The 25,110-nt window shown below is 49.6% G+C and overlaps 2 protein-coding genes across 2 annotated transcripts; one reads left to right on the forward strand and one right to left on the reverse strand.

Moving 5' to 3' along the window:
* Positions 1–229: 229 nt before the first annotated feature.
* On the forward strand, positions 230–14,515 carry LOC130385493 (transmembrane protein 164). The gene is made up of 6 exons (XM_056594001.1): positions 230–1,294; positions 4,680–4,729; positions 6,584–6,650; positions 9,232–9,310; positions 11,600–11,700; positions 12,539–14,515. The coding sequence occupies exons 1-6, from the start codon at positions 854–856 to the stop codon at positions 12,743–12,745; spliced, it is 945 nt and encodes a 314-aa protein (XP_056449976.1). The 5' UTR covers positions 230–853; the 3' UTR covers positions 12,746–14,515.
* A 160-nt stretch (positions 14,516–14,675) lies between these two features.
* Positions 14,676–24,661, reverse strand: ammecr1 (AMMECR nuclear protein 1). The gene is made up of 6 exons (XM_056594000.1): positions 23,175–24,661; positions 21,345–21,455; positions 20,757–20,871; positions 20,544–20,634; positions 20,343–20,439; positions 14,676–19,373 (listed from the first exon to the last, which is right to left on the reverse strand). The coding sequence occupies exons 1-6, from the start codon at positions 23,678–23,680 to the stop codon at positions 19,259–19,261; spliced, it is 1,035 nt and encodes a 344-aa protein (XP_056449975.1). The 5' UTR covers positions 23,681–24,661; the 3' UTR covers positions 14,676–19,258.
* Between the last annotated feature and the right edge of the window lie 449 nt (positions 24,662–25,110).

Here is a 25,110-nt window from a genome sequence, read left to right on the forward strand (position 1 = left end):
AATGTAACAATACCAGAAGGGAAAGTCGAGCAAATGACAGTGATCTGGTTTAAAAAGAAATACAAAAATAAAATTATTATAATCTTACAAAATATGCAGGAAAGATGTCATTACGTCTGACGATGCCTTCGACGTGTGTATGTGTGCGTCTGTTCAAAATTGTATTCTAGTTTTAATGGTATTTTTGGTTTTAATTGACGTGGATAACGGTGATACCAAAATACCCAGCATCAGTTCGGTCTAGAACGCAGCATCCCGTTATCTCGCGGGATCTCCCTCCTCTTCTCGTACCATCGCGTCGCTAACAGCGCTAGTTGCTACACCCGCCACTAGCGCGCTCCGGTGTCAAATGTCAGCCGTTAACCAAACGAATCCTCTGGTTTTCTTCTAGTCGTGACAATAATGACGATAACCTAGCCGTTTACAGATACATTAGCGTCGGGGTTGCCCGCTTAGCCAGTCGTAACTCCAGAAGTGTGAAGCTGCTGGCTAACCCGTAGCTAGATGAGAGGCTGTTAGCCGAGGTGTGGGCAGGTCGCTGTAGCCTCTCTAGAGCCGCTCTCCCCCAGCTGAAGAGCCGCCCTCCGCCCGCTGCAGAGCCGCTCTCCTCCCGCTGAAGAGCCGCCCTCCGCCCGCTGCAGAGCCGCTCTCCTCCCGCTGAAGAGCCGCTCTCCGCCCGTTGCAGAGCTGCTCTCCTTCCGGAGGAGTGGGCAGGTCGCGGTAGAGCCTCCTCCCGGAGGTGTGGGCAGGTCGCTGCAGAGCCTCTCTAGAGCCTCTCTCCTCCCGGAACCGGGTTCATGTCGGCCCGTCAGACACAGCCACACCTTGCGGGAGAGCAGACACCCTGCGTTTAATGTTTCGCCAGGACGTCAGTGTGCCGTCTTTTATTCCGTCTTGTTTGTATCTTTTCCAACACGAGAAGAGGAACATGTCCAGGTACAACGTGTACAGCCTTCTGGACTGGGTCTACGGCGGCGTGGACCCCAAGTTCGAGGGCAACGGGGGCCCCGAGTGCGCCGCGTTCCTGGCGCCCCAGCAGCGGCTGAGCGAGAGCCTGGTGGTCGTCCTCATCTCCCTCGTTGAGATTGCCCTGTCGCTGAGGAAGATCCGCCGCTCGAAGGAGCTTCAGGTCCCGGGAAGAGACTGGACCCGGACGCAGAATCAGGACAGTCTGGGGAAGAACCTGTTGCTGGTCTCCCTGTGCATGACTTTTGGGATTGAGGTCGGGTTCAAATTTGCCACCAAGACTGTGATCTACCTGTTGAACCCCTGCCACGTGATGACCATGGTGCAGGTGAGCATGCAGGGCAGTTCAGGGGCTCGAGGGTTGTTCTGAAGCTCTGGTCCTTACTATGTTATGCGCCAATGCTGGTATTTTTCAGACACTTGTAGGAAGCACTGGATCAGATAATAAGTATTATAGGACTATATCAGCGAAGGGATATTCATCCATCTATATTTACATCTATATCATGTATTTAGTTGTTAGTTATTGGCCTAGAAACCTGTTGTAACCTGATGTGTTTGACACGGAACTCCCATTACATTCAGAACACATGTCCGAGATCTCAGCCCAGGGTGTGTCGCGTTTCACTCTATTCAGGGCATCATCTGCAGAAAGTCTTCTATTGCTTTACTGACTACTAACTATATTCTTACTAGGAAGAGTTGCATTCTAATAGGAATGAGAATTTTAGATATATATGCTGTAATTTAAACTTGACAGAATTACGGTTAAATTCTGAATTCTTACGAGTAATATTGTAATTATAGTTTTCAAATTCGTATTCTTACAAGTAAGTATGACGTTTTTGCTCGTAAGAATAAAATTCTTAGAGTACCAATTTCAACATGGGTATCTCCATAGAATTGAGCTTTTACATTAACAGCTGAAAGCTCTTGACTTCCTCTGTAAACATCGGTGCCTGCATCACATCCGGCCTCTAAAGGTCACAGTGTAGCCTCCTCACATGCATCCCCGGGATTTGGACTCCAGGCAGTGTGTGTGAAATGAACTTTGACTCCTGCAGCGCGGTTTCGACCTCCCAGGAGAACGCCCAGAGAGCCTCCGAGAGGGGCAACCAAACAAACACTGATGGCTTCTGGAGCCGGTACTCCAACTCTCATGCTCCCACAAGGTCCCTCGAGTATCTGAGACATGATGAAGTAATGGAACGCGTTTAACCCCGTCCATTATCTCAGGATGCACCAGCGCGTTTTAACCCCGTCCATTATCTCAGGATGCACCAGCGCGTTCTAACCCCGTCCATTATCTCAGGATGGGCACCAGGGCGTTTTAACCCCGTCCATTATCTCAGGATGCACCAGCGCGTTCTAACCCCGTCCATTATCTCAGGATGGGCACCAGGGCGTTCTAACCCCGTCCATTATCTCAGGATGCACCAGCGCGTTCTAACCCCGTCCATTATCTCAGGATGGCTACAGGGGCGTTTTAACCCCGTCCATTATCTCAGGATGCACCAGCGCGTTCTAACCCCGTCCATTATCTCAGGATGCACCAGCGCGTTCTAACCCCGTCCATTATCTCAGGACGGACACCAGGGCGTTTTAACCCCGTCCATTATCTCAGGATGGGCACCAGGGCGTTTTAACCCCGTCCATTATCTCAGGATGGGCACCAGGGCGTTTTAACCCCGTCCATTATCTCAGGATGGGCACCAGGGCGTTCTAACCCCGTCCATTATCTCAGGACGGACACCAGGGCGTTTTAACCCCGTCCATTATCTCAGGATGCACCAGCGCGTTTTAACCCCGTCCATTATCTCAGGATGGGCACCAGGGCGTTTTAACCCCGTCCATTATCTCAGGACGGACACCAGGGCGTTTTAACCCCGTCCATTATCTCAGGATGGGCACCAGGGCGTTTTAACCCAGACCATTATCTCAGGATGGCTACCAGCGCGTTTTAACCCAGACCACTATCTCAGGATGGCTACCAGGGCGTTTTAACCCCGTCCATTATCTCAGGATGGGCACCAGGGCGTTTTAACCCAGTCCATTATCTCAGGATGGGCACCAGGGCGTTTTAACCCAGTCCATTATTGGGGTAGGGTAGAAATTAAATCATCTGTTTCTGTCTTCAACTTATCATTTTTTTTTTAAAACATTAACGGGAAAGGAAAACTAGTTTCAGTCTACGTTGTGGTTTCAACGTGCGTGTGCTTCCATTAGGCCAGTCAGAACTAGCCTGGCTATCCCCAGACCTAGCTCAATCGAGCTTGGTCTGGGGAAGCTGCCGTCATTTTCTTCAGCAAGAGGCGGGATCAACGGGCCCAGTTCAACTGACTCTGTACGCAATTGGCTGCCTGCCGCCGCTTCCCTGTCGTCATTGTGTTAAACCAGCCAATAGCGCGCCAAGGGGAAAAGCCAGCTTGGTGATTGGCTCCCGCAAAAACGAAAACTAGAAAGAAATGTATTGCTCTTCTGCAGCCCCTTCTGCAGGGCGAACTCAAACCGCCGGCAGAATGGCTCCTCAGCCCATGGGTGGGCTTGGGCAGGGGGGGGCATTGTATGTGTTTGAGGGAGTTTAACTCCCGGTCAGAAGGTTGTGGTGTCTGCAGTCTGTCTGTCTTCTTGAAGTCGTTCCTCTTGTAGTGAGGGCATCAGATCCTTAATGCATCGGAAACAAAGATCTAATGAGCGTATAGTAACTCTCCACGTGACGATGCGTCAGAGAGCAGTACGGAGCACAAGCCCTGCTGCCATGCCAAGGTCATCACTGGTTCAACCACATCTCCCCACGGTCATCACTGGTTCAACCACAGCTCCCCACGGTCATCACTGGTTCAACCACAACTCCCCACGGTCATCACTGGTTCAACCACATCTCCCCACGGTCATCACTGGTTCAACCACATCTCCCCACGGTCATCCCTGGTTCAACCACATCTCCCCACCGTCTTCTCTTTTGTTGTCGTTTTGAGGTGTACCAAAGAGGCCCTCAGGGTGGGGTTGACAATGCTAGCGTGATGGTGGGAAAATGGGCAAACTAGGGTTGGGAACACGAGACCTTTGTACTTCATTGGTTTACAGGAACCGTTGACCTAGTTGTAATCTAACCTGGTTTGTGACACTCATTGAAAGACGCTTAATGGTTTATAAAAGGCCCCCGATCCTAGCATCAAGCACTGCATGTATTGGAGCCAACCAAAGAGGAGGATATTATTATTATTATACTTCTGTAACTTCATTTATTTCAGCGAAATAACTCGGGCTGTCTATTTCTGGTCGATTCGTTGGTCGACCAAATTGTCACTGGTTGGACAATCGCTGGTGTTACTTTTGAGGGAAGAAGCCTTTATCGCTTGGTCGATTGTCAGTCAAACAGGAAGCTCTTGGCTTGACTACAATCCTACCAGTCCCCTAATTTCCCTAATCTAGCTCAACAGGTCTTCTACCGAGGATGCAAATTGAAGGTTCAAAGTTCATTCTAAATTAGTGAAGTAATATCTTCTTCCTGGGTTGAGTTTTGTTAATCAATCACCACATTTGTGTGTGTGTGTGTGTGTGTGTGTGTGTGTGTGTGTGTGTGTGTGTGTGTGTGTGTGTGTGTGTGTGTGTGTGTGTGTGTGTGTGTGTGTGTGTGTGTGTGTGTGTGTGTGTGTGTGTGTGTGTGTGTGTGACAGGATCTGGTAAAGTGAATCATTTGTGCTCCACAGATCTTCCTCCTGGCCTGTCCACCATGCAAAGCCTCCATGATCATCTTCAGGTGAGGGGGAGGTCCTTATCCTCGCGTAGGGCCCAACTCTGTTGTGTGACTTAAGGGCTGCTTATGGTCCCGCGCAACGCAAGGGGGCTACAGACCCCTTGCGTCCTTGTGGACCCTCCTTGCGTCCAGCGCTAGGGCCGGACGTGCACCTCCCATAAATGGTAACCTTCCGTCGAGGCGACGCATTAGCGAGGGCTGTGATTGGTCCGCTCACTAAAACCTGACGCAGAACCAAAACATGTTCACGACTGCGTCTAAGCCTCTGCCTGTTCCTAGCGCTGTGTGAACGTGGGACCATAACCAGCCCTTTACTGAGCTTCACCTGGAATAAGGGCCCGGATTACTCAATGACTCTGTTAACAAAATAATGTAAATCTTCTGTGTGAGAGGGAGGGCTCCCCAGGCCACTCATACACATGTTGTCTACGGACAGTGTTGTTTAGTGGCTTCACCCTCACTGCTGACGTCGTAGGCCTTGGAGCAGCGGTCACCGCGTATGGAATAGTGGAATACCCGCGACAGAATCCTGTTGCTGGGATACGAGATAACTCAAGAACACAACACGAGTGTGGCATGATAACAGAGCCAGGCCTGTCTGAGAACACTGCCAGCCACAGCAGCCACAACCGCTTCCTCAACCCGGTGATCGCTGGAACTCCAACCCTCCAATCAACGGGCTAATGCTGCAAGACTCCACTATCAGTGGCATGTTGGTGCCCTGTCTAGCTCTGCTGCTAGAGCAAGGCATTAACGCTGCCAGGGTGAGGGTTGGATTACCTGTCTACCTCTACTGGTAGAGCAAGGCTTCAACACTGCCAGGGTGAGGGGTGGATTCCCTCTCCGTCTACACAGCATTTCATAATGTTAGCAAACAATAGGCGGCAAGATACTCCCGGGTTGCAGATTATCTTGACCTCTGCCCTGGTCAAATGACATGGAAGGGTTTGTTTACCAGTGGTGCCTTCGGAGAACGCTTCGGCTTTCTCCACCCGGAAGAACGTGTATTATTGTTGTGACGTAAAGGTGAATCTTCCTGTGGAGGGATAGGATAGGATAAGAGCCCACAACAGACGTGTTGCTGTGTTCAGGTTGAGGAAGTGGCTGGTGGCGGTTGTCCCTCTGTAGTTTCCACAGAGCTTCCTGTTTGGAAAGCGTGTGGCCAGCCGGCCCGGTAGGTTGGTGGTTTCAACATCAACTGTGAGCCAAGAGGCCCTGGGTTTGATTCCCCAACCGGATGGCGTCTAGGAGTACAACAACACCAAAGCACTAGTGAAGCTTTACCGTGACCTTTCACTGGACACAGCGCCTTCTGTTCTTTAATGATGACAAGAACTCATTTCAAGGTTAATAACCAAAGAGATCATAAATCAGGAAATGACTTTTACACTAATATTACACAATACAAATAAAAGGAAATTAGTAATGAAATGCATCCTTATTCATAATGAATGCTGACTTTCGATTGTGTCGATTAGTGATCTGGAGGTTTTGTGTCGTTTAAAACTGTTCTGTTTTAACTGAGTGTTTGTTTTAATCTGTTCTGTGTGTTGTTTTAACTGTTTGTTTTAATCTGTCCTGTGTGTTGTTTTAACTGTGTGTTTGTTTTAATCTGTTCTGTGTGTTTTAACTGTGTGTGTTTGTTTTAATCTGTTCGCTGTGTTGTTTTAACTGTGTGTGTTTGTTTTAATCTCTCCGGTGTGTTGTTTTAACTGTTTGTTTTAATCTGTTCTGTGTGTTGTTTTAACTGTGTGTGTGCTTGTTTTAATCTAGTGTTTGTGTGTGTGTGTGTGTGTGTGTGTGTGTGTGTGTGTGTGTGTGTGTTTTAATCTGCTGTGTGTTAACTGTGTGTTGCAGGCTGCAGGTCCACATGCTGAACGGCGCTCTCCTGGCTCTGATCTTCCCCATCCTCAACACCAGATTGGTGAGTCTTCATCAAACCCCATCACAACCGGCCACACAAACCAAACTACCATCGGGCTGGGCGATATGGCCTAAAGAAAAAATCAGATTTCTATCGATTTACATAAAAAGGCATTACGGCAGGCCCTGCCATTGTAAGCAGTGTAACCTGTAATATAACACAAAATGTAAAATATATAAAATATAAAATAAAATATTTCTGTAAACATATATTACTAATGATAAGAGGTAGTTCTGATAAAGTGCCAACATAACATTCAAACTTTCAACCTGTGTTCATAAATATACAGTGTTTTGCAAACGGTACTTACCTTTAAAAAAGGGAATGGTAACGGGAGAAGAATGAGAAAATCACACACGCAGCTCTTTCCTTCACTCGTCTGTATTGAATGAGGAAGAGGAGCGCGATCCCCCTACTGGAGCCCCGAGGCATTACCAACAGATCGACGAATTATTAAACCACACAGATATATTTCAAATGAATTATGTTTACCTCAAAATACATTATACATATATGAATAGATTGTTGTATACAACTTGTAACACTCGCTGCCATGTTTGTGTATCACTTTGGTAAATGCGCGCTCTGTGCGGGGGGAGGGCTGAGCCCATTCCAAACTACGGGAGCTGAGAGGGAAGCGTTGGCGGATGTTGAAGAGAAAACCGATTTTCATTTAAACAAGTCGACGTGAGCTACACACTCGAGTTAATCCATAAAATCGGTTCATCGCCCAGCCCTACCAGCAATCATTACGATTAGTATTCATACTGTTATGAAGAGAAGGCCTACGAAGGCTCTATGGGGTGTATGACCCCCAACATATCAGACCCCCGTACTGAACCAGCCGTACTGTATACTACAGAGTGGAGGACTGATGGCCTTACTGTATACTAGAGAGTGGAGGACTGATAGCCTTACTGTATACTACAGAGGAGTGGAGAACTGATAGCCTTACTGTATACTACAGAGTGGAGGACTGATAGCCTTACTGTATACTACAGTGAAGGACTGATGGCCTTACTGTATACTACAGAGTGGAGGACTGATGGCCTTACTGTATACTACAGTGAAGGACTGGTGGCCTTACTGTATACTACAGAGTGGAGGACTGATGGCCTTACTGTATACTACAGAGTGGAGGACTGATAGCCTTACTGTATACTAGAGAGTGGAGGACTGATAGCCTTACTGTATACTACAGAGTGGAGGACTGATGGCCTTACTGTATACTACAGAGTGGAGGAGTGATAGCCTTACTGTATACTAGAGAGTGGAGGACTGATAGCCTTACTGTATACTACAGAGTGGAGGACTGATGGCCTTACTGTATACTACAGAGTGGAGGAGTGATAGCCTTACTGTATACTACAGAGTGGAGGACTGATGGCCTTACTGTATACTACAGAGTGGAGGAATGATAGCCTTACTGTATACTACAGAGTGGAGGACTGATGGCCTTACTGTATACTACAGAGTGGAGGACTGATGGCCTTACTGTATACTACAGAGTGGAGGACTGATGGCCTTACTGTATACTACAGAGTGGAGGACTGATGGCCTTACTGTATGCTACAGAGTGGAGGAGTGATAGCCTTACTGTATACTACAGAGTGGAGGACTGATGGCCTTACTGTATACTACAGAGTGGAGGGCTGATGGCCTTACTGTATACTACAGAGTGGAGGACTGATGGCCTTACTGTATACTACAGTGGAGGACTGATGGCCTTACTGTATGCTACAGAGTGGAGGAGTGATAGCCTTACTGTATACTAGAGAGTGGAGGACTGATGGCCTTACTGTATACTACAGAGTGGAGGACTGATAGCCTTACTGTATACTACAGAGTGGAGGACTGATGGCCTTACTGTATACTACAGAGTGGAGGACTGATGGCCTTACTGTATACTACAGAGTGGAGGAGTGATAGCCTTACTGTATACTACAGTGGAGGACTGATGGCCTTACTGTATACTACAGAGTGGAGGACTGATGGCCTTACTGTATACTACAGAGTGGAGGAGTGATAGCCTTACTGTATACTACAGACCATGCTTCAGTGAGACCCTCTGGGTTTCCCTCGGGTGGGAGGCGTCCTGTGACCTCACAGTTGTCGTGGCAACGTTAAAGTGCCTCTCACTCCCACGCTGTGGTGGAACTGGTCCCAGCCCTGGAGACGGTGTCAGCCTGGAGACCCCCCTGAAGACCCCTCACGGCCCCGGGGAGAGGGTCCTGGGGGGGACCCAAGTGTACTGGGGGGGCAGAGCCTGAGTGGAGCTGATGTGTACAACAGTCTGGTTCTGGTCCACTGGGATCACAACCAGCCCTGGTTCAACCACTCTCCCCTCCTCTCCCCGCCTCTCCCCTCCTCTCCCCTCCTCTCCCCGCCTCTCCCCTCCTCTCCTCTCTCCTTCTCTCTCCTCCTCTCCCCCCTTCCTCTCCTCCTCTCCCCCTCCCCTCCCCTCTCCACAGTGCAACTTCTGGAAGCTCTGAATTCTAAAGTGTCGTGAACAAACTGAAACTGGTTGCTGTCTTGATGCCGCTGACCTGACCTTTGACCTCTGACCTCGTTCCCTCCCCAGCTGCCATTTGAGAAGGAGATCTACTACATCCAGCACGTGATGCTCTACCTGGTGCCCGTCTACCTGCTGCGGAAAGGAGGTGAGCCCCGCCCCCTGGCCACCACTCTGACGCTAGGCTAACACCAGTATGGAGGGCTGCTCTGACGCTAGGCTAACACCAGTATGGAGGGCTGCTCTGACGCTAGGCTAACGCCAGCACGGAGGGCTGCTCTGACGTAGGGCTGCAGGATATATCGGCTATGTACGATATATCGATATAATTTCCAAGGGGATACAAGATTTGACAATATCGTTTATATCGATATGCGTTAAAATGGTCCGTTTCCCGCTCAAGCGTCTACAGCGCTTGCCTTGGAGACTGTGAGCGCGACCCCTCCCCCTCTCACTCTGTCTTTCCGAACGTGCCGTGTGCAAAGACGCCTCATTCCCGCCCCCGCCGCCCCCTCACAACACAACAAGCATGGATGATACCCGTAAAGAAAACGAGACGGCGGCGGGAGACGAAATTGTTTCAAAGAGGAGAAAGAACGGCTCCATAATGTGGAAATAGTTTGGGTTTAAAAAAAACAGATGAGCAGCAGCTGCAGGTCACCTGTAGAGTGTAGCAAAACCGTTGCGACTAAAAGTTGAAGCACGACAAATCTGTTCCACCATTTACAGCAGCGGCACAAAGTGCAGTATGAGGAATGCGTAAAACTCCGTGGCTGTGCTGCTGCATCACCGGCCGCGACAGTTTCTTCTGCCCCGAAACCAGGGCCGGCGATCGGCAAATGTGTTGGGGGCGCCCTCTGGTGACGCTCTTAATTAATTAATTAAAATATACGAAACAAGCGAAATGAAACCAAACATGTTCCCAAATGGAACGGAGAAGGGAGGGGGAGGGGGATTAAAGTTACGGCGCACTGAAACCCTCACCGTAGTACGCAGGACAATGCGACGAAGCCAATGCTCTTAATGGTAGCTAATGTGTGTAACCTACAGCTTTATATTGTTTTGCATAGGCGATTATTTTGTGAAGAAGGTGAAAAACGTCCCTTTTTTTTTAACATGTTCATTGAATTCTGTTGAAAATAACGATACAAAATCACATGTTGCAGTCATATGGACCTATGTTTTAATAAAAGTGCTTGCAACATCTCACATGTGGTTTTTGACTTGCATAAAAAACATCTAACCCACTCTATAGAAAATATCGAGATGTATATCGTATATCGCCATTCAGCCAAAAAATATCGGGATATCATATTTTGCCCATATCGTGCAGCCCTACTCTGACGCTAGGCTAACGCCAGCACGGAGGGCTGCTCTGACGCTAGGCTAACGCCAGCACGGAGGGCTGCTCTGACGCTAGGCTAACGCCAGCACGGAGGGCTGCTCTGACGCTAAGCTAACGCCAGCACGGAGGGCTGCTCTGACGCTAGGCTAACACCAGCACGGAGGGCTGCTCTGACGCTAGGCTAACGCCAGCACGGAGGGCTGCTCTGACGCTAGGCTAACGCCAGCACGGAGGGCTGCTCTGAGGCTAGGCTAACGCCAGCACGGAGGGCTGCTCTGATGCTAGGCTAACACCAGCGGGGAGGGCTGCTCTGACGCTAGGCTTACACCAGTGGGGAGGGCTGCTCTGACGCTAGGCTAACGCCAGCACGGAGGGCTGCTCTGAGGCTAGGCTAACGGTAGCAGGGTAGGGCCGCTCTGAGGCTAGGCTAACGGTAGCAGGGGAGGGCTGCTCTGACGCTAGGCTAACACCAGCACGGAGGTATGAAGATCTTGGGGCCCCTGATGGGCTTAAGGAGAGGGGGGCAGGACCCCCACTCTCTCTGGGCCCCTATTCGCTGTTAGAAGCCGTTTCCTAAATTGATCCCCTTGTGACATCACAAGTGGCAGCAGCCGGCCAGCCGTACGGTGGTTTGGACCACCAACCATTCAACACCTGAGGGCGGGACTAGAGCTGTTGAGGACCGACCAATGGGCTCCCAGGGAGGCCTGGGGCTCTCTGCTCGTATCCGGGCAGACGTTAAGACCGCGTTAAGGCACAGAGCTTCCCTGCTGAGTTGCCGTGGAAACCCGCCCGGCAACCCAGTGTTACAGGAGGCTTCCCTTCCCCTCGGTATTCAAATAGGCCGTCCAATGAGAGGACTGCGTCTCAGTGCACCATGGCAACCGTTGTGAAGACGCACAGAGCGCTCGGACTCATTAACCTAGAACAGCCACGGTACACCCTGTCCTGGAACCAACACGCATACCATGCACTCACACATTCCTCACTGTGTGTGTGTGTGTGTGTGTGTGTGTGTGTGTGTGTGTGTGTGTGTGTGTGTGTGTGTGTGTGTGTGTGTGTGTGTGTGTGTGTGTGTGTGTGTGTGAACAGGTGCCTACAAGCCGGAGCCCCTGGGGGACATGTGGTGGGCCCTCCTCTCCACGGGGATCCTGTTCCTCTATCACTTCATCTTCCTGCAGGGCCTGGGCATGGTGAGACCGCAGCGCCCCCCGCTGGCCGCACACCGCACTGCGCCTCTCAGGGCCATACACAGTGGACATGAAAACACAGGGCCCAAGCTATGGCGTCGCTGTAGCGTCAGTGTGACGTCGCTGTAGCGACAGTGTGACGTCGCTATAGCGACAGTGTGACGTCGCTATAGCGTCAGTGTGACGTCGCTATAGCGACAGTGTGACGTCGCTATAGCGACAGTGTGATGTAAGTCTGATGTCGCTAATCACCACTGGTGGTGAGACTAGGTCCCTTCTACGATGTCAGAGTCAAAGGGTACAGAGGGGGGGGTTAGGGTAATCATACAGCCTATTAGGCCCGGGGGTTAGGGTTAAAGAGGGGGGGGGGGGTTAGGGTAATCATACAGCCTATTAGGCCCGGGGGTTAGGGTTAGAGAGGGGGGGGGGGGGGTTAGGGTAATCATACAGCCTATTAGGCCCGGGGGTTAGGGTTAGAGAGGGGGGGGGGGGGGTTAGGGTAATCATACAGCCTATTAGGCCCGGGGGTTAGGGTTAGAGAGGGGGGGGGGGGTTAGGGTAATCATACAGCCTATTAGGCCCGGGGGTTAGGGTTAGAGAGGGGGGGGGGGGGTTAGGGTAATCATACAGCCTATTAGGCCCGGGGGTTAGGGTTAGAGAGGGGGGGGGGGGGGTTAGGGTAATCATACAGCCTATTAGGCCCGGGGGTTAGGGTTAAAGAGGGGGGGGGGGGGGGCGGTAGGCCCTTTGAGCTGGACCTGTGATTAAGGGCGATAGTAATGGTCTTGAGCCCGCCTCCCAGCCCGCGGTACAAGGTGCTGATTCCCCGTGGTGTGTCCAGGTGACGGAGGTGAACCTGAACAGCATGCTGTGCCCGGCCGTGTCGGACCCCTTCTACGGGCCCTGGTACCGCGTGTGGGCCACGGCGCACCAGACGCTGCTCACGCTGCTGCACGGCAAAGCGCTCACCTTCCTGTGCCAGCACGCCGCGCCCGCCTGCCACGCCCTGCTCGACTCCGCCCGCCTGCGCAGCAAGAAGATGGACTGACCTCCTCCTCCACCTCCTCCTCATCCTCCTCCACCTCCGTCTCCTCCTCCACCTCCGTCTCCTCCCAGTCCTCCTCCTCCTCCACTCCGTTCGACCACGTTCGCCTTTTCGTTCCAGTATGCCTGTTTTCGTTCTGTTCTCATTTTCTTTCTTTACTTTTGTAAAAGACTCTCTCTCTCTCGCTGTCTCTCTCTCGTTATGTGAGTATTCTCTGAGGTCCGTGAACGTCCTTCTTTCTAGTGATGAGCCCGGCTCTGCTCTCATGCTTAGAACAGGGGCCCCCTGGTGCCCTGAGACCCTCAGGGGTCCCTGGGGTCCAGAGACCACCTGGGGGTCCAGATACAGCTGGGGGGCCCCTGGGGTCTTGAGTCAGGTCCCAGCGCGGGTCGGAGAGGAGATCTCTAGAATCTACTCCAGGGAACTTCTCAGCAAAGGTTTTGGTTCTGTTGCCTTGTTTTAGTTCTTACGTCGTTTTGAACACGCCGAGTTGAAGTTGTCCTGAAGACCTTAATTGTTCACACGCGCCTGTGTGTGGGAAAATGTGTGTGTGTTGTGTGCGTGTATGAAGCATTATTTTCTTTGCATAATTCCTAACAGTAACATGTAAAATATTGTAGTCATTCATACGTTTCTTTCAAAGCATAAAAAAAAAAGACTGATCCTGTTTACTATTTATGATTACTCCATCAGCGTAGTCATGACTACGACCTGTCCTCCACGGGGGGGCTTCTTCACCCACCGTCTTGTTGTGGGCTTGAACGAACACGACAACAATCTGTGTTTCTATTGGTCAACCATTTCACAGCATTCCAATCGCCATGACGTCATGTCGAAGGTGTGTGTGTGTGTGTGTGTGTGTGTGTGTGTGTGTGTGTGTGTGTGTGTGTGTGTGTGTGTGTGTGTGTGTGTGTGTGTGTGTGTGTGTGTGTGTGTGTGTGTGTGTGTGTGTGTGTGTGTGTGTGTGTGCTACTCTGCCGGTAACAATAATATGTCTAACCAGAGTATTCTAGATTGTTCTAGAGCCGCCGTGGTTTCAGCTCTCGGCCATCGAGCGGAGACCTCGACCAACTCGCCACGTTAGACGAGATTCATCCATGATGTTAACTTTGCCTCAATTGATAATTGTAATGTTTAAAATGTTTCCCGTACTTGGAGTTTTGAGGGATTTTCACTCTGTATTACTGTAGCATACGTTTTAAAGGCAGCGGTGAGTTTTTTGTACCATGTTTGGCTCCACTGTGCTGTATTGACAATAAAAGCATTCGGTTCATCAGTCATTAAGGCCTCAAGGATTCATTCATACGTACTTATCAATTGGTGAAATGTTTTATACTATATCCTAGTTTCCATCTGTGGTTCTGTGCATCGTGTGGACTACACCTCTTATACCACTACTCCTTGCATCTAGCAGTTACCGACCTGTCTGTATTTGTAAAGGTTTAAGACATTTTTAATGGCTACATGTGTTCAATTAAATTGAGTCCATGTTCTCAAAGGAACGGTATAAGATTCCACCACACGCCATTGGTTAATGATCCCAGCCATGCAATGCAAGAGGATGGATCATGAATTAAGATTTACATTCATATTCAATTCCCTCTCAAAGCTGTTCCTGAAAACAAGATGGCGTCTCAATGCATCAGGCAGTGGTACCACATTTCCTATCATTCCAAAATAAATGTACTTAACGTAAATGTTCTATACATGTATTTTTATAGCGCTTTTCAAAATGCTCCCTTTAATAGATATAAAATCTTATTAAAACCATTCTAAAATGCCCTGGATATCCTTTAGAGTAAGATAATCGGGACAGAAAGGGGGTAGCAGGGGTCAGATAATGGAGATGAGCGGGTTCTGTGGTAAGGTTTGAAGAGGTTGTTTGACCGGGGAGAAGGGGTTTCAGGACACGGTCTCTTGGTCAGTCTTAAGCAGAACTGAGCCTAAGGTTCTGCGTTCCATCCCCTCGGTCTAACGCAGAACTGAGCCTAAGGTTCTGCGTTCCATCCCCTCGGTCTAATGCAGAACTGAGCAGAGAAATTGACGCGCCAAAGAAAGAACTCCAGTACACACGAATGTCTCTTTTCATTTGGTTTTTTATTGAATAAATGGTTTTAAAAGGTAATAACAATGTTTAAAACTACATTATCGTCTTCACAGCCATGGCTTACATACCGATAATAACCCATATATATACTGTATATATACACACATATATATACTGTATATATACATTTTATACCTTCCCCACACATTTTTTTGTTCTTCTTTTAAAACTTTTAAATATTTTTTTGGGAGTACTATAATGAATGCCCGTTTCAAGTCTGGTCACACTAATAGCGGTTTAGAGGGAGAAGAAATATCTATATAGCTCTACAAGGGGATGCCTTTAGAATACCCACCGCCACGGTATTCCAACAACGTTTCAAGTCATTAATGAAAAGAGAAAATGCATTTTAAACCCAAAACAAAAAATCAGAGGGACGTTACTCCAGGTAACGTCCCGGCCACTGCAAAGTAAAACCATTTTGTACAGTGAAGTCTTTCAGAACTGTGTCTCAATACCCAGAACATAGAAAACCACTAAAATAAGTTTGAAACTAGATCCAAAATATTATGAAAAGAATTTATTTTAATATACAAAAACAGTCATTTTCTCTTTTTTTATTTTTATTCCTTTTTTTTTAGATAAAAGTTCCAAACACAAGTTTATTGTATTTTCTTATTTCATTTGCTTGTATCAGTATTGATCCATGTCTTGTTTATGTTTTTTAATTATCATCTATCAGTGCGATTGTATACCAGTGCAGCTACTGGGTCCAAAGTAAAGAAAACAGGCTTTTCATCTTACATAGCATAAAAATAAGGAAAATCCATATTTTATATAAAGTATAACTGCTGGTCTTTAGGGAAAAAACAAACAAACATTTAAAACCCATAAGCTAGGAGGCACACCATGGGATTTTTCATTTTTGTAAATTAAACAAAAATAAGTAAGATACGATGTGCAACCCAGCATCTTGTCCCCCGCGCCCTTCAGGTGGGGGCCAGGGGGTCGGGGGCCAGGGGGTCGGAGGGCAGGACGCGGTGCGATGGGGTTGCTTCAGCTTCAAGGTACCACACAAACCAACGGACAGTGGAGATGGTTGGTCGCTTGCAGAACTGTTCTTGGAAGGGCAGGGAGCCACGCCCACTGCAGCATGTCGTTTGCACATGGCTGGTTTTTTTGCACCTTCGGTCAAAACGCACGCGAGGTCACAACACGAACAGTCTCCACGGCAACGAACGACCTCGCACGAACGCTACGGCCGAACTCTGACCCTCGGTTACGGCGCCAAATGTATGCTACGACAAGAAGAGTCTCACCGCCTCCACCAACAGTCTATGAGGTATCGGTACACAAAGTGTTGACAGAACACGACAGAAAAGGATTACATCTTCCATGGGTTGGTCACCAAACAACACCTCCAGTTACGTTCTATTGTAGAAGGATGAATAAATATACAAAATAAAGTCATGATTGTTTGTTGGTGGGTTTCGACCGACAGTAATTCACGATATCTGTGTTTAACAACATAAAAAGATGCTAGAAAATGTGTAAGACATGTAGATGAAGACCGTCCATGACTACATCAACCGACCATCCGACTGGACATGAAAGCGGACCACGTGGTGGTCGGGTTTCCTGTCCAGTGGAAAGTCTCTAGAGGAGGTTCCTCGTCCAGCTGCAGCATGTGGAGAGGAGATGCTGCAACTGGCGAAACCGACCTCCGCCCTGACAGACTTGTGTGTGCGTTGACCCACCGAGCACACGTCCTCTCCTAGGGTGGCTAAACCAGGGGGGGGAGGGGTGACTTCTTGCCCTTTCAAGCCTGCAGGGACGTTGACCAGCACGGCACGAGAAACACTTTGTTGAACAGATATCTGCATATATCAAGGATGTTAAAAAAGGGGGCCCACGTGAGGGGTGGTCTCTCGGTGTCTGGAGGGAATAGTCAGTCCTCCACATGGAGGTGTACCTTCCATGACTCTTGTGAGAGTTCAAGCGTGGTGCGTCCGTCTCACAGGCGAGCCGCTGGAGAGAGAACCCCACAGGTCGGGTTAGTGATATGGAGATGAGTCCTCATGACCGGTCAGCTGACCGCCCGACGCCCGGTCTGATAGCACCATATGTTTAGTCTTCTAAAATCTCTTTGTGGTTCCGAGTGTCTAAGCGATAGATCAAGCATATCATGGATTTAAAACCATAGGTTATACTCATACACGCATGCAACAGAGTACATTGCATGTCTATACAAAGACTTTAGGTGAGAGGAGCGTGGGCAATTTGGTTTTGCAGCAGAAGAAAAGAAAAACATGTGGTTGTGTAGTTTGTTGCCGTTTAAAGGACCAGAAGAGTTCTGGAGAAGCACGAGATGGGAGTTCAACACAGTCGATGGTGGGAGAGGAACAACTACAGCACCAAATACTGGTCCAGACATTATTAACACCAGTTAAGGCAACACAACTCAAGTCTGGTAGTTTGGGGTTACTGTGGATGGATCGCCTGAAGCCCTTGGCTGTTTGCATAAAGGAAATAACCGCCGGTTGGTCAAATTCAACAAAAAACAATGAAGGTGAAGGAGACATGGCAGCGATGCTGAACCAGAACCAGCCGTTGGAACGCAGCGCAGAGCGGACACCAGGACAGCTGAGATACTGCACACCCAAAGAGGTCCTGGATGCACGGGACTGTCTGTCGAGGGGAAATGGCTTCAATAAGTCCCTAGAACCCCCCCCCCCCACTGTTATTATCTGGAGTCTTCAACAATAACGGACCCCTCGCTGGGACGGTGTTCTCTTGACCTCCCGACCCCACAGCTGACACAACAGGACGCCGTTCTCTGCAGCTTGGGTCGAGACCCCGTAGGTGGGGGGATCTGGTCGGGAGGGGGGCCCAGCGATCAAGGGCCCTGTCCCATTACTCTCCCCTTAACGACAACGCTTGCTTGGAGGGCCCTTAGCGGCACATCAGCTCCCAGACTGGCTGGCGTTCAGGTGACCGTGGGTTGGGGCTCCAATCTAGGGGTGGGGGCAGCTTTGGGACAGGGTCCCGGTGCGGCTTTAAGACCGCAACCCCCAGCCAACGCAACGCTTCACTCACACGTTCACTGATCACATGTTCACTAATCACACCCACTCTGGGGTTTGGGAGCTAAAACAACTAACGACTTTGGTCATTAGACCGTGTCAATTAGTTAATTACACACCGGCACCCCCCAGAGGGGTCACCGCACCTCATGAGCCCCCTGGGACCGGGCCCAGAGGAGCAGGCTCCCTGGAACGGCTTTGGGGCTCCCATTTGAAGCTTTATTAACTCATCCAAGACAAGCGACGACATCCAGCCCACAACACTTATGAAGCATGCCTTGGGTTTATGGCTTTAGGGGGTTTGTTTGTCCCCGTCGCTTCCTGCTCCTAAACTCTATAAACACACCATGACGGTGGATCCACTCTGGATCTCCCTCTCCGACCGTGTGAATATATCCCACTGCTCACCTAACCTTCAGAACGCCGCGTTCAGGGGAGTCCCTCCAACTGGTTCATCTACTTTACAAAAGATGACCCGCAGACAATCCGGCTTTCAAGATGAACAGATGGCTTGCTCCTTATTAAATCGTACAATGTAGAAATCGTTGCAAAAAAGGAATAATAATAAAAAGATAAACGCTTTTATACCTAGCCAATCAAACGCTGTTCAAGTTTTAATAGGTTACCTCGCCCCACAAAACCCCGCCCCCTCGGGCGCCCGCGAGGGAAACACTTCACGCATCACAAACGATAGAATCTACTCATCTAGCCGGGCTCATCTCCTGGAGAAGATGAAACCACACAGAGGCACACACACTCCAGCCCCCGGCCCCCGGCCCCCGGCCGACCGGTCAGGCCCTCGCTATCTACAGCTGGGGGGTCCAGTGCTCAGAGACACCCGGCCAAGGCCATCGCACCTCTCCCTCTCACTTAATAGCATGAGACTTCTCCCAACCGCTGCTGCCTTGCTACAAATAGTACACACACACACACACACACACACAGGGATAAAAATGAGAAGCATGAGAAAGGTTCAGCTCTAGAATACCAGGTTAGTCCTGACCCACCATGAGAGACGCTCTCATCCACAGAACCAAAACCTCACTAGGTTTTTCTTTTTTTTTATTAAAGACTTAAGTTTGGAGAAAAAGAAAAATCGTAATTCAAATTCAAAAAAGGAAGGGATATACGTTTATATATGCTGCTGCAAAAGCGTCACGGCAGGAAATAAAAGGAAAGGAAGAGGGCGGGGAAATGCGGACTTCGCGCCGTAATAAATTTGTTTGCCGCCCGTTGCCATGCCAACGTCTAGGAGACGGCCACCATGGCAACGGAAACTATCATCATAAAATGGTACAGTAGTAGAAATAGCTAGACCAGGCGGGGGCGGGCTCTCCCGGGAACAGGTCCGAGGAGAGCTGCAGTGATTGGTCACGGGGCTCGCTGTCAGGAATAATGGTTGTAGGGGGGGAGGGGGTGGCCCACGCCGTTCTGGTAGTGGTGGTGCTGGCGGTGAGCGATGTACTCTGCGTAGGCCATGGTCATCTTCTCGCTACGGTACCTGGGACGGGGACACGGGACACTGGTCAACACACGGTAACTGGGACGGGGACACTGGTCAAGACACAGTAACTGGGACGGGAACACTGGTCAACACACTAACTGGGACGGGGACACAGGACACTGGTCAACACACGGTAACTGGGACGGGGACACTGGTCAACACACAGTAACTGGGACGGAGACACTGGTCCACACACGTTAACTGGGACGGGGACACTGGTCCACACACGGTAACTGGGACGGAGACACTGGTCCACACACGGTAACTGGGACGGGGACACTGGTCAACACACGGTAACTGGGACGGGGACACTGGTCAACACACGGTAACTGGGACGGGGACACTGGTCAACACACGGTAACTGGGACGGGGACACTGGTCCACACACAGGGCCGTTTGGACGGGCAGGACAGCGGTGTTTACAACGAGACAACACAGGAGCCGGGCCCGGATCACCAGCGGTGCCTGGCTCGGTCGGACAGGGTAAGACCCGGCTGCCTGGTACCAGGGACTTGAACCCTGGTACCAGGGACTTGAACCCTGGTACCAGGGACTTGAACCCTGGTACCAGGGACTTGAACCCTGGTACCAGGGACTTGAACCCTGGTACCAGGGACTTGAACCCTGGTACCAGGGACTTGAACCCTGGTACCAGGGACCTTTCCTGCAGACGGCGCGGACCAGGCGATACGGCTCGCTGCTGCCCACACACCGCTTTGAACAGCCTGTAGCCATCTGGGGTTTGATTTGAGATCGACTCTTAAATGCGACGCCTTGGATGTTTCCAAAAAAAACACCAGGCGGAAAGAATTTACCCTGAATGTAAATATAGTTAAGATATTTATGAATTGGCATTCGACACACAAGGCTGGTTGTATTTACAGACTACAGACCCCAGAATGCCTCTGGAATGTGCTGCAATGACAGTGGGAACAGTACAACAGGTTTTAGTGACACCGGCCTCACCTGGTTAACTTAATGGTCTTCCTGAAGTCATTGGTAATGGGAGCTTTATAACCTCCCTTCCTAAGTAAGGAATCGATGGTCTGAATGTGGTCCCAACCTGTGGAGAAATCACATTTCATTGAGAGGATCTTCTCATAACTTTTGTGGGTTAGAAGCCCTACATATAGAGCATCCATCCGCTTATAGACAACAGATACTCACCTTGTTCCTTTGCAACCTCTGGTAAATAGGTGGCAGTTCGTTTTGATCCTTTTTCATTGAAAAATTCTATCCTAATGCCATGAACGCCCACCTGGAGCCAGAGGGAGAAAGACGTCAGGAAACCCGCCCCTCTGGGGTACAGACCCCCCCCTCCCCGAGGGGTACAGACACCCCCCCCCCCCCCTCTGGGGTACAGACCACCCCCCTCCTCACCTCCCAGTCGAGGTAGTCCCCGACGTCCTCGAAGTTGGTCAGCAGGGACACGGAGCAGAAGAGGCGGGCCAGCTCGTCCCTCGTCATGGGCGGGAAGCGGCTGTCCTTAAGGGCACTGGGGCACACACGGGGTCACAGGGTCAAAGGTCGATCACCACTGAGGGTCCTGCTCTACCACCAGGTGCTCACGTTGATCAATCAGTCAAGCAAGTGGTTCAACCACGATCCGTCTCTGGCATCACAAGAGGGCATCGGCTGTGACATGGGGTCGCTGACCTGTGATGTCACTAACGGCTTCAAAGCGGCCAGTAACAGCCGCAGCACCTTGCCCCTCGGTAGGGGCCCTTATAAAGGCCGGCCAGCATCCAACAAGGGCCGAACATTATTCAATTCATGTTTTTTTAACTTGTCTCCAAGTCACTTCAATGATCAGTAATATCTTGAAGGATCCTATCCCAGCCCTTAGCAGCCGCTTCGACATGGAGCCGCTCCTGACATCACAAATGGTGTGATGTGTGATGGGTCGACCCGCCCAGTGGACTGTACCAACTGGCAGGCTGTACGGGGTTGGGGTGTAGGGGTGCTTACCTAGTAAGGGTGTATTCCCTGAGTCCTGAGTGCAGGTTCATGGCCGAGAACGTACCGATACAACCCCTCAGCCGCTTGTCTCGCCCTATTTTCCACGTGACGAACAGCGGGCTGCAAGAGAAGAAGACACGTATAACCCAGCGCCACTGAAACAGTAAAGGTCAAGGGTCATGGCCGAACCTTAATACTCTAACGTTGACTGAAAATGATTTGATTGCCTTTTGTTGATCTCGTTACCACACGCATGATAAGAGATGTCCCAGTTGTTGACATTGTCAAACAATGACAGTTAATGCTTTAATCGAATTGTTCCAGCTCAGCGCCCTCTTAAAGGAACAGGCTATGTTACTTGCAGTACCGTCTTTATACATCGTCATATTTCTCCTTGTCTCTACTGTGTAATTACTTTAAGGTAATCAAATTGTCTTGTATGTTCTCATTCAGATGAACCTTGTGCATTTAGCTATCAAACTGATATCCAGTTTCCCTCTGAGCTGAGCCATGACAGCTTATTTTTCTTATGGGCCAAATAAATTAATAACCTGTCAAACACTTCTTTACTTAGGGTAACGTATGAACTATAAGGTCCCCAATGTCCTCATCTCTTGGCTGTAAAACCTAAAGGCCAAACTGGCGTAGAGGTGTTCTTATCGTTTACCTCACATTACCATAAGACATTGATGTAATTTAAACCAATAGGTGCACTCCTGTCAATTTTATTGACTACAATGCAGCATTAAATAAGATGAAACACCACAGATCTTAGTAATTGATGGTGTACCTTACACTATATAAAACTAGTACTTCTATGCCATCAAGCGTCGGTTGTATCGGCCAATAGAGGGCGCCCAAACAGCTGCAATTATACACAAGAAGTTAAAATCCAATTGATTAACCGAATAAAACAATGAAAACTGACTTTTTAATGGTGTTGTCACAGGCATAAGTATTCATACATTTTTGTAAAGCAACTTGATTAATCAACTAACTGTTAAGTTAAACCTAAATGTCCCGACATGGGCAATGTGTGCAGTGTTTTCTTTGTTGTTTGAGTCCCGGTCCGGCTCTCTGAACGCAGATCCTTGACCCCCTAAACGACATCTGGTTCTGGTCGAACAGAACCCTAACGGGCATCTGATTCGGTTCAGACAGAACCGTTAGGACCGAGCGTCCGCGAGCCGTCCGGCGGCGGGTCGCGAGGAGCTGGCAGGCTGCCTTGTGGCTGTTAGCCGATACAGCTAACCGTCTTTAGCCCCCCCAAATAATAGGCAGTCGTGAGTTTTAACAACGATTTGGGTCTTAAACTATCAGAAACTACTTTAATTCACTACTTTTTGACTTGATATTCATTTTCGTACCCTTAATGGGTGATTTAGCAAACTACTTGGACAGTCGTTCGGTTCGAAACTCCGAGGCTAAAATCAATGCTAGCAACCAGGCTAACAGCGAACAGGCTTAACGCTAAATATAAAATATGACCGCACTTCAAATGGACACAAAGTTGTTTTCCGAAACACATTTAACACATGAAAACCTGATACCACTATGTGCAATAACTGTTTAGAGCTGTCATGGATACGAACGAATAATAATATGCCGAAAAACAAGAAGACAGGGCAGTCGGTGAGGAGCTGGGGACCAGGCCGCAGCCCGCCGGGTGATTATTAGTTCTAAATGTTAAATTAAAAGTTGTCAATGTGCATTAATTAATCCCAATACACTCTTCGACTAAAACCCGACCAAATGGCCCGAACGAACACACGAATGTCACCGTGACCAAAGCCCCCTGCGGTGGTGTTCGCCGGCCGGGTGTAACACAAAGGGACTCACTAGGGCTCGTTGGTGAAGCGGGGGGTCCTTGGCGGCTGGTATCCGTACAGATGACAGTAAAGCACGTCGAAACAGAAACAGCACATCTCCGCCGACACCACCATCTTCCTCACGCCGCTTCCCGAGCCGGATCCCGGGCTCAGATTAGGGGAGAGGCCGGACGAATTGTAGCCGGCCGGGGTTGGGGACAGCACGGCTGTACTGCTACTACTACTACCGCCACCGCCGCCACCACTACCACTACTACAGTTGTTCACGTTTCCCCCCGGTCCCCCCAGGCCGTTGACTCTGCCCACGGTCCCCGCTGCAACAGTGGTGGTGGCGGCGGTGGAGGAACCGATCCCCAGGTCTGTCCCACAGTGTCCGGTTCCCGTCACCCCACTCCCCGCCCCCACCCCGCCAGGACCCCCCGACCCGGGGGATCCCGACAGCTTCTGCTTCTTCACCCCGCAGCACCCGGCCGCCATCTTGGAACAATCTGCACCGACACACCGCTTCCGACCCATAACCGTCACCGCGGGATGGGTGGGGGGGAACGCCAGCCAGACGCTGAAATCCCGGAGCTTTAATGCGTGCGACGGACAATCCTCCACTTTCACTTTTTTTGTGTCTGGTCGCCGAATTAAAACGACAGTGGTGGAAAGAGAAAGCGAATGCAATGTCACCCTAACGTGGCCTTTAAAAAATGCACAAAATAATAATAGGGGAAGTCCCCGGCCGATGAGCTCGTACCTTGGATAACGTTTCTATAGTCACTGGTGCTATGGACGAGGGATTCAGAGCCGATGAAACCCGACCAATCGTGCCGATGTAATAACACCGGTTTCAATTACACAAAATCCTCTGGAAGCGATCACAGCGAGATGATCTTAAACTCCGAGGACCTCACGACCACCTAGGCCTCAGATGACTGAGGACGGACGATCCAGATGTGAGGCGGTCAGACCGTGCTGTGGACCCCCGCAGCACACCTTTTTGTGTGGGAGCCGGGAGCTTGAGTACGCAGGACCCATAAGCTTCAGCACGAAGAGTGCACAATGCATCTGACCATGTAGCTCCCCACCGCACCAGTCGTGTACTACTTTGAACAACTTCTAGTGAGATGACAGGCCCAATATATTGGGGTTTCCGACGCAGTAAAATGGCATCTGACACTGCAGGTTTGGCATGGCCCGCTGAAACACGTCAGCGTCCAAAAGGGTCTCAGTGAGACCGGCCTGTACACCGCCCCCTCCTACACCTGCACAATGTGAGTTGGTGATGGTGGAAGAGGGAAAAACGCAATAAAACGGCCGCGACAAATATTGAACTGAAAGTTAGCTGGATGTTAGTTAGAAGATTGTCTTCCAGCCAGAAGGACACACAGTAGAGAAGCGTCTTCTTCAATAGCCCCAAGTCCTCCGGGTCGGGGTGCCCTACGGTCCGCCCGTCGCTGCTACCATCAGGGCTGTTCGGTATCGGTACAGTAGTCCTGTGATCCGAGCGGGCATCACCCGAGTCTCCACGCTCAGACTCGATTCACCAACATTTCTTGCGCCCAAATGTTACACAATGTACGTAGGCCGTTTTGCAACGCAAGCGCGCACTCCAAAGCAGAAGGCATATTAAATACTAGAAAAGCCAATGTACTATAGACTGCATTATGATTAATATCCCATACAAACGGTCATACATTATTTTATTACAAATGGAGTCGGCCGAAGATTATTTGAAAAAAAAAGTCAATCGTTGGTAACACGGACTAATAACGGATATAGGCCTACGGATATAAAACAATTAACGAAATATAATGATAGATTATGACCAGCTTGTCGTCTAATACTTTTACCATCGGGGGTATAAATACAACTTATAAAGAAAACTTCTTATATTCACAGTATTTACAATAATTATTATACTAAACCAGTTTATTTTATCATCTGTTTTCTCAGTTGAA

The sequence above is a fragment of the Gadus chalcogrammus genome, chromosome 7, assembly GCF_026213295.1.
Source record: "Gadus chalcogrammus isolate NIFS_2021 chromosome 7, NIFS_Gcha_1.0, whole genome shotgun sequence".
In the NCBI taxonomy this organism is placed as follows: Eukaryota; Metazoa; Chordata; class Actinopteri; order Gadiformes; family Gadidae; genus Gadus; species Gadus chalcogrammus.